At 39.0% G+C, this 15,258-nt stretch overlaps 1 protein-coding gene across 1 annotated transcript in view; it reads right to left on the bottom strand.

Moving 5' to 3' along the window:
- The window catches only part of PRTG (protogenin), a 78,816-nt gene that overhangs the window by 27,399 nt on the left and 36,159 nt on the right, over positions 1 to 15,258 (bottom strand). The window contains exons 10-12 of the mRNA XM_041418406.1: positions 11,491 to 11,655; positions 10,233 to 10,538; positions 9,180 to 9,368 (exon numbers count right to left, since the gene is read on the bottom strand). Coding sequence (XP_041274340.1) covers positions 9,180 to 9,368; positions 10,233 to 10,538; positions 11,491 to 11,655 — 660 coding nt within the window. The remainder of the gene's footprint in view (positions 1 to 9,179; positions 9,369 to 10,232; positions 10,539 to 11,490; positions 11,656 to 15,258) is intronic.

The following is a 15,258-nucleotide window of genomic DNA, read 5'->3' as shown; positions in this document are numbered from 1 at the left end:
ACTAATGAAGTCCAATAAATAGCAAATTAAATAATGCTGTCTCCCAGAGACAAATCCTCTCATTCCAGGAAAAAAAAGGAGGGGGAAAAAAACCAACCACCATATTTAAAGTTCTGTTTAAACCTAAAAAGGATTGTACAGCAGGAATGTAAATAGCAGTTCAGATTTCTGGGGTTCTTTTGTTTGGTTTATTTTGTTGTTTTGTTTAAGAAACTTTATCACTTATCTGGCCCTTCCTGCCATCATTATCTGCTTGCTCATTTTTAGCTTTAAATGGGGGGTATACATTTAACTTAATTTCCAGTTTCAAGAAATTAAGTCTTTATTTAGTGGTCACTTTTACTTTACAGCTATCAAAACATACTTATTACATATTCATTGTAATACTTAAAAACATATTGGAGGTTCTGAATTTTAAATTATTTGCTACTTTCTTATTGTAAGGAGTGATCAATATGTCCTTTCAGGAAGCAAATTTTAACCTTCAGCTCCAGCAAATGAACAATGCAACATTATTTGCATGCATCCTGGCTGTTACTCAATCAACATGACACAATCTCCCAGCTGAATTCCCACACAGGTTTAGCTCTAAATGGTGGAATTCCTACCCCAGACCACAGAGCAGCAGAGAGCATTTCCTGCAAGATTCTAATCGCTTTCCCACCATGGAAAAGTTTACCTTTGAATACCCTGAAGACAACACATTTTACTTCACTACAGGCTAGCAAGTTATTTAGCCAGAGTGCAAAAAATCATCTCCTCCTACTTTGAAGCACCCTTGATTCCAGTTCTTTGAGTTGTTACACAATTAATCTGATCCCCTGAGAGAAACATGTCCAACTCAGTTATGGGGACTGCTGATATAGAGGCAAAAGTCTCAAAAATAGGCAAAACCCCTCCATGCTGCTGGAGTGGCCCATGGAACATAATCTCTCCTGTTGCCTTAGCAAACACATTTTATTGTAAAGCCCATATTTTTACATTATTACCTTTAACACTGCTACAAGGCATTGTCCCAAACAATGACACTTCCCCCATCTGACAGCTCACAGTATCTCTTTAGAGCAGGGCTTAACTTGTCTTAGCCCTCTTGATCTTGATTTTCTAAGTACAGTACACTCAATGTTTATTCTGCACTGAGGATCAACTCTCTTGTCATGTCCTTTCCCTTTAAAGGGCCACTAGCTTGGGAAGTTGAAAGTCAAGGCATGTTCAAATGAGGATATCAGGGCTATTTTCCCAGATAACCGAGTTCAAACTGGACCAGAGCATGTTCCAGAAGGTTACATAAAAACATGTTGGACATAAAAATCCTTTCAAAACACAATCTACCTGTTCATGCAAGATCTTAACTAAGAGAGCAAGAATGCATCTTTCTGACCCAAGATTAAGTGCTTACCATGCTGACAAATTAATACATTTCCACAAGTTTTAGAGCCATTCCATGACTCTGTTGTTAAGTAAAAGAAAGCACAGGGATTCCTCTTCATAAGGGTCTGTCATACATAACATTTTAATCAACACCAAAACGAGTTATGCTGCTAATGCAGATGTTACAAATGTCAGTATTCCAGTGCCTACTGCAGTTGATTACTGACTGAATTGGTAACCTAGGGAGGTTGGATGATGTAATTTAAAATTGGCAAAGACATTAAAAATTAATTAAAGCTTTCCACTAGAAATTAACTGTATGAAAATAACATTTACTATCAAAAAACCAAAAAACATGGGCAGAAGTAACTGTGATGTGGTTTAAAAAAACATATAAATCCAATTTCTTTAATAGAGGTAAATTTAAATTCTGACAGAAAACATAGAGGACAAAGCCATCTTTTTAAGAACAAACATTTAAGTGAAAATATGCAATAATGATACAAATCTGCAATACTGCACAATGCAAAACAAATAATGGCAGAACTACACAGGAAGGAAGGCATTACAGTGTTTTACAGATGTGTCACTTGAACTGCACAGAAGGTATGCAGCATTAGCAGCTGACAGTTCAACTGGCTACTCCCCAGCAAATCTGCTCAGAACAAGCTGATATTTATCTGGGATTCTCACTCAGGGCTTGAATAAAGCTTTGCCCAAGACACAGCTGATGTAGTGGAAGCCAGGCCAACAAGCTCCAACATAGGGCCACAGACTTCAACATCAGCTTCAGTTTTGCCCAGTAAGAATTCAATTTACACCCCTGATGAATCAATTTTTCAGCTAAGCAGAGCAGTGTAGTATTCTCCTTGCAGAGGGAAGGCATGAAGCCAGTGGCTGAGTCTGGAACCAGTGTCTGCTCACCTCGTGTCAGGGTGTTTGCACTGCGCAGCCGCCTGCTATTGCCCCAGTACAGCCCAGCTGCACACAGACCAACGAGAACACCAGCACAAATGCCACACAAAACAGAGATTTGATGCCTTCCCTGCCTCTGCCACTCGGTCTGGTCTTCCACAAGCATGGATGGTAAATCTGAGCCTAAAGGGAGCTCTCTGCTACAAACAGCCCTGGAGAAATTACTGGCACTGCCATACACTGGAAACAAAGCATGATGCAGCAGTTTGTAAATCACAACAAAACACAAAACCCAGTTTGATCTCTGTGTGCATTTACAGCCTGTAAAATGCAATATGGTTCTTATATAAAAGAGGTGAAAGCTTATAAAGAAGCATTTGCTTTGATATCTTATAGGTAAAAAAGTCACAGGGTAATAAAGCTTCCTCCATTCTCTCTTCTAATCTATAATCTAACTTTCAGAACCTGAAAGGAAAAAAAAAAAAAATGATATGCAGATATGCCATGTCTGCATTTGGAAGACAGACTCATTTAGAGTGGTGACAGGTCTGTCTTTCATGACTGTGGAGCAAGGAATGTGTCTCTCTTGTTTATTGAGGTGCCACAGAAGCACTATCTTAGCAGGACTAGGCAAAGCTCGGGCTGGTTAACTACAAATATACATAATCTGCCATGGCTGGGGAAGAGAAAGGGGTCACAGTTAGCTGATTTTAAACATACCCAGTTTACTTCCAGGGCTTTTGGTTTTATTCCTGTGCAATTTGACCAATTCCTCCTCCCCTCTCAGCAAATCCCTTATGTTTTAGCTGATAAGTAGTAGTAGCAAGGCTGTTACACACAATCAGGAGAATTGACAGATAAGAGGTTTAGTTTAAGGATGTAATCAGCAGGAGTAAACACTAGACTGACTCAGCTGTAAACAGTGAAAATAAATGATAATATTTGTCCTGGTCACCTACTGAGCTATTACACACTTTCCACTATGTAACAATGTAAATATAGTGACCACAGTATATACAGCAGGCAGTGCAATCATCTGGTTTTCCAAGCAAGAAAACTGAGCTTTTAGTTGATCTTCTTTAAGAATTAAAGCAATTTCTGATTTATTTTGTTTTAACAGAGCTGTCTTTTTGCTCAAATCAGCATTTCACTAACTGTGGATGTCTGATATGATGTAAAATACCTCAAGCAGAAAAAAGTACATCTGTTATACTAAATTATATTTTCTTTAATGCCATTTGAGAACAGTTAACAATGAAAAAAAAAAAAGTATTTCTCATGAAAAACCTGTGTTTCTTTCACATCACTTCATATAACTGTAGGAATGTCTGGCTCCTTGAATTTGTATGGGAATTCCAAACTAAATTTCCACAGAAACTTATAAACAAAAAGCAATATCAACTCCCATATACACAATTTTCAGTATTCCAGAACTGTCAGATACAAGCAATGTGAGACTACATTTTGACACCAACAAAACATGGGATAAAACTGAAATTATAGCCCCAGCTTTCAGAAATGACTGCATTAACTCATGAAATGCACTTAGTGTTCCTTCTCAATATTTAAGCATTTGCAGTTCTTAAGAAAGATAGCATCAACACTGTCAGAGATGCCATTAAGTTTTTTAAACTTACATTTTCCAGCACATTCATTTGCAATGTGGTGCAAATGAAACGGCTGTGTGCTATCTCACCACCCTATCAACTGCTTTATGAAACTTTAAAGCACTTTAACAGGATCATTACAAGAGAAGCTTGGGTGATGTGCAGCAGGCAGCTTAATTGGAGGAATTCTTTGCAGTGACTCTTCTTACACACCCTTATTCAATTTCTATAGACTGTTGAATGACCTTGTCATCTTTGCTGCCCTGGACTAAAGCTTAGCTGCAGTCATGGCTGTAACACAATATAAATAGATCCCAGTGAAATTAAACAACTGAAGGGCGAGTCTCTGAGGGAATCCTAAGTGTAGTAGGTAGCTGGCTAATTCTTCAGCAGAAGCTCCCTTTCCAAAGAGGAGTGCCATGCAGGGTCACAAAATGTGCCTTTGTGTCATTCAGACTTGGACAAATTCTTCACTTGGAAATATTGTCCAAGTCAAGGAACACTGGGAAATGCACTTTGCTTTATTTCTCCTCTCTGTAACTGGGAAGAGGCAGAACACAGAAGAGCTTTCAGACAGGGAAGCTCTTCTGATTAAGACCAAACTTTTTGGAGTATATCACACACAGGAGTCTGACAGAATCTAATTTTTATTTTTTTTTTTCCAAAAGTAGTAGATTGGGGAAGGGAAAAATGCCAATGGGTAATATAAAACCAGGGTAACAGGAGAAGTACCAGGGCTGTTATGCACCTCATGTTAAACAGTTCAGATGACCCCATCAGCACAAGAGAAGCTTTCCCAGAGAGAAAGCTTGCATTGCAGTGTCTCCAAGCCTCTCAGGAATCATCAACCACTTTATTAGTTGAACGGTTTATTTTATAACACACTCCATACTCTCCATTCCATGCTCCTGCCAAGTGGCCCTGCAGCCCAGGCCCTGCAGAGGCAGCAAAGCTCCCAGCACAGGACACTGCACCCAGGCTGTCCTGGGGAGGGAACTCGCAGGGAAAGGCCAAGGAGCTCTGGGCTCCCAGGCTCACTAAAGCAAACAGACTCGTTTTTCCATCCCCTAAGGTGTCTGTGGGAGACGTGCTACTCTGATATCATCATGCAGCAAAAAACAAAAGAGCACTTACAGAACGTGTGCACATATCTGCCAGCACCTCCTGGCCTCAGGGTTTTGGGTGCATTCACTGGGACCCAACATCTGCCTTGTCACCAAAGTGCAACTTCCTGACACCCTCATGTAACTGCCAGCACCAGGGTGGCACAGCTCCCACACAGCAATCAGGGAAGAATGAATTAGCAAAGTGAATCCTTGCTTTCCTCCCTCCCTCCAAGTATAGAAGGCTTGGAGGCTAAAGGCACACAATCACCAGTGGCATTCATTCAATTAATTACCAGCATGATAAGAACTGAACAATGAAGTTCAGCTATTAAGATTTCCAAGCAGCTTGAAAAACAGTTCTCATCACAGCACCAGAACTGATCAGGCTTTCCTGAGTTTGCCAACCAAGAAGTTGAATTTGATTTTATCCCCCCAGATAAGCTTCAGATGGTTCTTCTGAGTCACTGCCATCCTTGTACAGGCTCCTCTTTCCTACCAGTGATACAGCTGCAAACCCAGCGAGCTCTGACAGACAAACACTCCACTCAGCCCAGCAGTGACACCAACTTCATGGAGCCACAGATGCACCTGCACACGATTTAAGTACTCTTTGAAAATAGTAATCTGAACACACTTAAAGGGGGAGCTGAGCTTTTCTGGACACTGTGTGTCTTTAACTTCCAAGTTTTTTCCAATCCCTCTCCTGTTGCACAGCCAGACGGTTCCCTAACAAACTTCCACCAGCAAAATTCACTTCAACTTCTGAACATACATCCTGAACCATTACCTGATACCAGCAGACTTATCAAGCCTCACAATGAAAGACTTGCTGTGAGGGTAAAATTTCTAGACCAAGAAGAATTAAAAATAGAAAAAAATCCATGGTATGCACCCATGGGTCTGCTCCTGTGGCATATTCAAGTAATAATGGAATTTTACACTGGATGAGGAAATGGTCTGCTCTTGAAAAATAAATGCAAAGACCTTTAACACAAACAAATGTCTATGTGAAACTGTGGATATTTATTTTGAGAATAAATGATCAGATCATTTAATTCTGTTTACATGGTGACTAGCATGTAAATAATCCAGTTTAAAAACACACAGAAGTAACTGGGTAGACCTACACTGGAGAAAGAGAGGTCACGTCTCAGAACACAAGGTAGGAACCAACAAGAGACTAAAAATATGGAGCATAATATTCATATTTCTACATTCCATGTTTAATCATTGAAATCTATTTCACACTAACATGGCTGATTCTGCTTTATCTAGCACAATTATTCTTCCATCAAGAGTCCTGTAGACACTTGCAATTATTTACAGTAGCTATATCAAAGCTACCAACAACCAAGCAATCAACAGTGCTTGTAATAACAATGCTCGTGTTCTCTCTGGTTAGAGACAATCATGAACTCTCATTTTGTGATGCACTCTAACTGCCACAGGGTAAGTGAAATGTCTTCTTTAATACACATATCTGGCACAAGTGGCATTTGTACCAACATCTGCAGAAGTTCCATGGACAGATGTATTGACATGCTCTAAATGTCACAAGAAGTCTGTCTGCAGTTTATTAACTATGCAAAGGAAGAGGGAACGTAGGGCAGCTGTAGGTCATGACAAAGACATGAAGAGGGAGTGCTTGGAAGCCATACAAATGCTGTGGCAACAGATAATGCATGAGAAACTGCTCCTTCTTTGCTCTGGGAAGTACCTAAGACTGTAAGCATATTCTTTCAAATTAGGAATAACTTTTCCTTTTGACCATATTATGCAACATACATTATACCAAAAGTCTTAACACACACCTTTCCCCTTCAAGTTTCACACTTGCAGTGTTCTAATTCCTGTAGCTCATAATGAAGACATTTATTTTAAAGACTCTGTCAATAAATCAGTAGTTTAGTGTCCTCAGGAGAGGCAAATGGATGACAGAACATCAGTCCTCAAAGCTTCTGTCCAGTTCATGAAAAATCAGTTTACCATAGACACAAATCCCAGTGTGGTGGCTTGCCTTGTTACACCTCAAGTTGTACCAGGTAGTACCACTTCCTAATAACTAATAGTTTTAATTTTTAAATGCATAAATAAATTAGATTATTCACAAGAAATAAAACAATGAACAAATCTTCTTCTTGATGTGTGGACGCGGTTACAGTCTTTGTGGATTTACATATTGCATACAATTCTACCTGCTATAAGCACCGTGTGTGCAGCTGCCAGAGGCAGAAGATTGGCTTTGTACTGCTTTCTAAGAAATAATTTGGCATGCTCAAGTATTTCAAGCAGGCAGTTTGGCAAAGGGCAAACAGAGCAGTCAGACAGGCACTATCGCTACGAGAAGCCTCTGTGAGCTTTCCAAGCTGCAGTGTAAGTAACCATCTTAGCAGTGGAAAATCATGACCTAATCAATTTTCCTGAGCTGAGTCTTTTGTAGCCGTAGTGATGAATGCCTTTTACTGTAAATGCTAAAAAAAAAAAAAAAAAAAAAAAAAAAAAAGAAACCAGCAAAGAAACTTAGGAAAATTCATATTTGGTATATACTTCAAATAACTCAATATATCCCATTAAAAAAAAAAAAAAAACAAACAAAAAAAACCCACAACACAAAAACAACTACTCTTCAGTGAAACCACCCAGCAGCAGCACAAATTATGCAGATGTGAAAAATATAAATTACAGCAATCAGAGTATATGGAATGTATCATGTTTTGGTCACCATATTTAAATACTGAGAACTATGATAAAGAATAAACACTCAACACATCACATGCATCATGACTGAATGGTTAACTCAAGCACAGTAATTCTTCCTTGTTGCAATTTTCTCACAATTCAGTCAACTGCAACCATGTGACATGTCAAAGTTGTAATTTCCCAACTCACTTTTCTTTCATTTTCCCATCTGTCTACATGCTTACTAGGAAGAAAATGCAACAAAACCACACAGAGAATATATATTTTAATATAATTCTGTAAAATAGTATTTTCATCTGAGGAGTATTAGAGTACTGAGAAAATCCATATAATGTAGATCACACTGGTAATAAGTTTGTAGGTTTGAAATTACAGCTTTTTATTGCATAATAAGAAAAAGATTTATGCACTTCTATCCTAGGACACACAGACACCACATCCTTTCTGTGCTCTCAGAAGTGCTCTTTTGTCTCACAGCTCTGTTAAACAGTCGGCCACTGCCAGATGCTCTGGCTAGAAATGGTCACAGATGGTCAGTTGTCCAGTTAACAGACCAGAATACTCCTCTAAAATCTCCCCTAAAATTGTATCTCAACTGTATGCAGCAGATGAGAATGCTTGAGCATGGGCAGGAAGGCATTTGACCTAGTTAAGACTGCAGGCTGACTTTGATAACTTAGCCAAGATTAACTCTCCACAATACCACCAAGTAAACTATCTCAACACATTTCAAACAGCAAGTGGCAAGTCCTATATTACCTTTGCTGATTATGTGATAAATTGCATCTTTTGACGAAAGAAACTCTCAGTTCTGCATGCAAACAAAGTACCTTCTACCTGGGGATGAACCCAACACATCTGTGCTAATACACATTGCAAGCACTACTGGAGGAAAGAGAATCAAGTGACCAGTGAAGGACTCCAGTGGTACTCAGCAAGCCCTGTGCTCAGTCCTGCAAATATTTACCAGTGCTCCTTAAAAATATTAACAGGATTATAACATGCACAAGAGCTACTTGCTTCTATGTTGAACAAACAGTGCTCGTCATGCAGTATACCTCTGACAAAGGCTATGAGTAAGACAGAAATAGGCTAAAAATAGCAGAGAAAAATCTCTGGTGTTTTATATTAACCTTTCACTGTTCCTAGATCAGGAAAAAACACCAAAAATATTTAAAACCTGCATATCAAAGTGAATATTAAAAAGACATGTCATTTACTAGCAGCATTTACTAAGTTCTGTATCTTGTGATAAGTAGTTGGGTGTCCTTCCAACTTATACAAGATTTACAAGATCTGGTTATCTAAGTGTTGTGCAATACATATTTTGTGAGAGGATTATTCCCTCAGCAGGTTAATTCAAGACTGCAAAGTTTATTGCTGAGAAAACCTAATTCTGTTGCCTGACAGGTGTAGTGATTTAAGCTCTCTAAGGTATCACTATCTTCCAAAAGAGCTGAGAAGTATTTTGTACACTCACCCAAACCACTGACAGTATATTCCAGGTCACTGGCATCCAGCAGAATGGGTCCATTCTCCTGCTGCCCCTCTTCCTTGTAGTAGAGTTTGTAGCCCTGGACAGCTGCAGTGTCCTCTGCGTCCTGCTGCCACTGCACTGCAATGGTTGTGCAGTTCATGGGCTCCAAACGCAGCTCGGGAGACTTCGGTGCTGGGGTTGAGAAATACAGACAGAAAATAGACTTGTGTTCTAGAAAAACCTATTTTTCATGCAAAAATCTGCATGTCCATCAGTCCAAACTTCACTCCGGACTTTGATTCTAACTCATCTATGTAGTTAGGTAATTATTTCTTTCTTATGATATCTGGGTCCCTATAACCTAAATCTAACAACTAAATTTCAAATACAACAGAATAGAAACAGCTTTTAATTCTGCATCTTAATAAATTAATAAATTTATGAGGTAGTTATTTTTAAGCAAAAATGAAAGCATTCCAAAGACAATTACAAAGTTACTTCCTGTTTTAAAGTGAGCCAGAGTAAATATGATTAACAATACCATCACACTTCATCAAGCATTAATAATTCACTTTAGTAGTCAAAACTCAATTAAATCCAAAGCAGAAGGATGCGGACTACAGCTAAGGAATAAAGTTAAAAATTCAAATCTGCATAGTTTTCAAGCTATTTCTGTGAAGCTGGATGTTCTTCTGCATGACATTACTAAATAATAATAAAATCCAAAGCTCAATTATAACAAATTGGACTTCACACATCAATTTGCATATTCAAAATATACACGCATTTTTTAATAATACAGACATACAGGGAAGAACTCAGATCCTTAATTAGAACATTACACTGCTAATGTGCAGCGTTCCAGTTTGCAGAAACGTATTTTACACTGAACAAAATGGCACAGCAAAGTCTACTCCTTGCATGTGCGCCGCTCAGATGCTTTAGCTTCTAGCCTCATTTTCCTCTGCTCTATGCAATTTGAATTAAGAAGAAAATCTAAAAACCCAACAACTCCAGAAGCCCTCGCTGCTGAGCGCACAGCGTGCCAAGAGTTACCTCTGACACTCGTGGCTTTGGGAGTTCGGTGCGAGGTCCACAGGGACGCCTCTCCCCAGCCCACCCTGGTGGCAGCGGTGATGCGCACCAGGTAGAGGCTGTCCGGCCGCAGCCCCTCCAGCAGGTGCTCAGCGGCCGTGCCCGGCAGCTCCAGCACCTGCACCTTGCTCTCGGTGCTCAGGCGGAAGGACAGACGGTACAGCACCACCTGGCCCCGCCGGTACTTGGCAGGAATCGGCAGCCACGAGATGAGGATATCTGTAGGGCTCCTGCTCGTCAAACTGATTTCAGGAGCTCTCAAGGGAACTGAAAAGGAAAAGACAAAGCTTTTGAGCTCAGGGAAAAGAGAGAAAATTCTTGTCTGATACCTCAGCCCACAATGAGATGCCAGTAATGTAAGACTAAATAATCCAGAAAGTTCAGTAGATTCTTCTTTAAGGATAATTTGACACTTCTCACACTTCTCACCTGCTGCGTGAAGAACAGCTTAAGCAAACTTTTTTCTGTAAGGCTCTCAACATTTTCTTCTCTTATTGCTGCCAGCAGCAATCAAAGGCAATCAGCACCTGACTGGTCTGACACACTGCCTGCCAAGGCATTAGATGCAGCAGCTCCAACCCAGGGCCCAAACAACCTGCAGTCGAACACTTGGTGCACGTTTTCTTCCACTTACCATGTAATGAGGGTTCTGATAAAGAGACTGGCAGACGACCAGAAATGGCAGTGTTCCATGCTGGCAAAGCTTAACCCTGTCAGAATTTATTAATCAGAGCTAATGATCTACACTAAACAGTGTGTTGTTGCCATGATGTTCAGATTAATTAAATCATTGCACAGAAATAAGTCAGCAGGGTCTTTTACAAAATTCCGATTCTACTAAAAAAGGCACATAGACACAAAAAAACCCAAAACAAAACAACAGGTTATTTTTTTTTTAATCCTAAAAATATTTGATGGTAGCCTAAATCCTATGCTACTGTCAAATTCTCATAATGAAAGGGGTTCTTAAAGATCTAGACACGATTGACATGATTTAATGAAATGTCTTTCAGCATAGAAAGAGACTCTGTAATACCCACTGTTGCTCTGTCAGAATGTTATTTTATTCTCATTCCTTTCATGAGCTGCTGTCTTGCACTGTGGTATCCAGAAGTCTCACTGGTACCAACAGAAATTCAAGACCCTCAGGAACTGCTACCACTGAACTGCACAGTTTGACTCAGTGCAGATAAGAACATTCACCAAAATAACTTCTTACCATCTTCAAGGGTGTGCTGAGTCACATGGTCAGACATCTGACTGGCTCCCAAAGGCATGTAAGCTACAATATAGAAGGTGTAGTTGCTGGCTGGCTCCAAGTCATCAATGATGTAATGGGTTGTATCATTTCCAATCACCACTTGGTACTCTTCATTATTTAAACCTGGAATAAAACAAGGGTTAGACAAACAAAAATTGCTGAAAATCCTCAAACACCACACTATCTTGGCTTTAAGACCTTATTAAGTTAATTTCATGTTCTTCCCCAGACTGCCTCTATTTTTTCAACCCCATTCAGCAAAAGCTCTTTTATGCACAGGAGTAACTGTGTCTTGCTGTAGTATAGGTTGTGGTGTTTCAGGATTTTCCTCAATAAGGGATGCTGAATGCAACTCTAAACCCTATTTAGCATTAGTCACAACAAACTGTGCTCACTGTACAGTAACACAAGGGACAAGCTCTAATAGCCTTATCATTCATACCCAGCTTCTAAATCTATTTGTTTAGAGTCAGGGTTTTTTTTTTCCAAACCTATTTACAGAGCCTTTCTATAGCAGACTGTGAGGAATGTGAGGGCTCCATTCCCTCAAAAACAAAACAAACACCCTCCTGCCCCCCCAAAAGAAACAAACAAAAAGAATTTATTCAGCAAAAGGGTCTCATTTTAGCCCTGAAACTGCTATTACATTTGATTGACACGTTTTTTATTTTAATTTGGAGAAAGGCCAATAAGAACAGACCAGAATAATCTTCAAAAATGTTTGGCTCCTTAGCAAGCTGTTAAAAAAAAAAAAAAAAAGAAAAAAAAGAAAAAAAATTGTCAGCAATTCACACTAAAATATGCATAGTGATGGATGCAGCAGTCCTTGTCTTTGTTGGGCTTTATTCCTATAGAGGAAGGCTATAAAGTGGACCAAGTGTGGTGAAAGCTGCTGAGTTAAGGAACAATTCACACCAAGTGCATGTCAACTTAATCAAAACTCTGTAAGAGCCAGCTCCTCCTCTTCACTACTGAATTTATAAACAAAACGAAAGGCAAATTCCACCATTAAGTTTTCCCACATTTATGAATTAACTTGATAGCATTTTAATTAGACAAGATTACGAGCATCTCACAACAGACTAGTTAATGACTTGTTAATTAGGAATTGCAAGGCACGATTTCTGACCTGCTAAACAAGATCCTTAAGCTCAAATTAAAAGGACTTGTTCTCTCATTGAATGGATTGCTGGGCCTCATGCAGAGGCCCTAATGAAACAGCCATAATAGAGAACAAGGCTTGCCTTCCACCACAATCAGTGTCCCCTTTGTGCCTTTTCTAAATCACTAACAAGGAATTAACACACTCCAACATGCATGCTCATCAGACCCTTATTCTTCTTGCTACTATGACCCCAATTTGAATGTAAAATATTCTGCTAAAAGAAACAAAAAACAAACACACAAAACCCACACCTGTTAGTTTTTTCAACTAGCTTGATGAAAACACTAACTTTTTTTATATAGGGAAGAGAACCCAAACTTGTTTTTACAGTGAAACATCAGAATATGTGAGTTGTGAAATGTAACAATAAGTGATGGCATCTTTTGTATTCAAAGCACCTACCACACCGTGATGTCTATTAAAAAAACTCTTTAAAACTGCATACAATTAATGCACTATCCAGTTTTGCTTTCTGTTTAAAGTTTATGGAATCATAAACATCATTACAACTTAGGAGACTTGGCTAGCACTGCTTTCCTTTGGCAATACTATGTTCTTTCCTCACACTTGCAAAGGAAGTTCCCAACTAAAACAAGAGAGCAATACGTCCATAACTTTTTTGTTTATACATTTATGTTCATAAGAAGCTTCAAGCAAAGATGAAACCTAGTCAGGTCAGATGTACCTGAGAAAAATTTTAACCTTCATTATGGTCAGAAACAGGGTGTGAGGGTGGAATGGGGAAAGGCAAACTGAAAGGAATAATGAAAGCAATACATTAATAGATAATATTTACTTTAATAGATAATTACCTAGAATTCTTAGAGACCAAATAAGATGTTGACAATGTCAACAGTCTGTGTTAGAACCGACCTGGTACGGTGTGAATCTCACTAAAAATATTGTCCTTAATATTTAATTTTCATTTCTTTAAATGTAGTTGTTTCTAAATTTACATTAGAGAGATGGTTGATGTAATAATTTTTCCCAAAGGCATTTTTTAGACTTTGAATAATGCCTCTAATATGAGAGCAAGATCCTCAGAAAGGTTTACAGACTACCACTCTATCACTTAGAAAGTTATTATTTTTACATAAGTGCAGTCCACTAGCCCTTGAAGTTCAACATTTTTCTATAAAATAAAACAAAAGCAATGTTTAACTTCTGATGCAAATTTCTGATACTGTGCAATCATGTTACAAAATTTAAAATGCATGCAGATCACCTACATTTTGAATCCCACCACTCTCGCTCTTTACACAGCCCTCTCCACTCTCCTTGTGTGGACTGTTTCACTATGTGAAAGGATGCACAACAACATTACATTAAATAAAATAAATACCACAAGGCAGTCAGGAAAGATGAAAAAATGGGTATTTGGGAAAGTACGTTCAAATAAATCAGAGGTTTCAGTTTGGCTGCTTGCTTTTTTTTGAAGTTTGTTTTATTTTTTACACCAAGACAAGCTATAGTCTCATTTCACAAAATATAACCTTTGGATAAGACTGCAAATAAAGCAGGGACTGCAAAATTGTTTTGCAGAAAACATATTCCAGAAGACACCTCCTTTCACTACTGTGCAAGATTATTTCCTGCACAAACTTCCCTACGGACAGTTTCCCAGTTTTCTTTGAAGTTATCTGGTCTCTGCTCCCCACAATTACCCAGATAAATTATCCAGTGTGACTTTATTCATATTAGCTCTAAGAAGGGATTGTGAGAACAATACCTCAGTGACTGAAAGAGTAGGGGGTAATTTCCCACACCTCTTGTTCTCATTATCTTTTAAAACTCTTTCCTTCCTTCCTTCCTTCCGACAAAATTCTCCTGTGTCCCGAAATATCCCACTTGCAAAAGCAAATCTGGCTATTCCTGCATCAGCATTAGAGTAATTAAGCTGTCCTTCCTGTCCTCTGCTTAGCAGATGGCAGGCTGGTATTCCACACAGAGCTGAGCATCTGCAGTCCTGTCCTTGAATAAACCACTTACTGAATAGCAATAGAAAGAGAAATCACTCTGAGAAAACAGGGCTGCAATGCTCCTCACTTGAAGCCATGCACCTCACAATTTTTCAAGTCATTAAGCCATCACCTTCTGCTTTTGAAAAACGGCTGTTTTCTACCACCTTAAATTACCTTAATTACATAATACTAAGGAATTTTAAAATGTCTAGTTACTAATTTTTATTCCAACTATCCATTCCATTCTATACAGGAATTTTTATACCATTTTGGAGACTGGGATAAGCCACTCATGGCCATCCAGCCTTTGCATAGACTTTTCTCACTACAGGAGACCAAGGGGTGAGAGAAGAGTAGATTTTACCATTTGGCCAATGTTCCTTTTAAGAGAAGGTAGTGAAGACAGAGTATCAACTATTTCACCCCAAAATATATGAAAGCCAGTAAAGTCACAAGAATTTGGGGATCTAGACAAAAGAGCAGTCCGTGGTGAGAAGTTCAGCTCTGTAAGCCTCCAGGACAATGCTGTATGCTCTGTTCTTCCCTGCCATGCACACACTGAAGAGGAAAGGCAGAAATTCCTGCTGAGGACAGAGGGAA

This window comes from Onychostruthus taczanowskii, unplaced genomic scaffold (genome assembly GCF_017590055.1).
Source record: "Onychostruthus taczanowskii isolate IOZ18803 unplaced genomic scaffold, ASM1759005v1 scaffold6, whole genome shotgun sequence".
NCBI lineage: Eukaryota > Metazoa > Chordata > Aves > Passeriformes > Passeridae > Onychostruthus > Onychostruthus taczanowskii.
The sequence above is the reverse complement of the archived record's forward strand: the minus strand, read 5'-3'. Positions and strand labels throughout refer to the sequence as shown.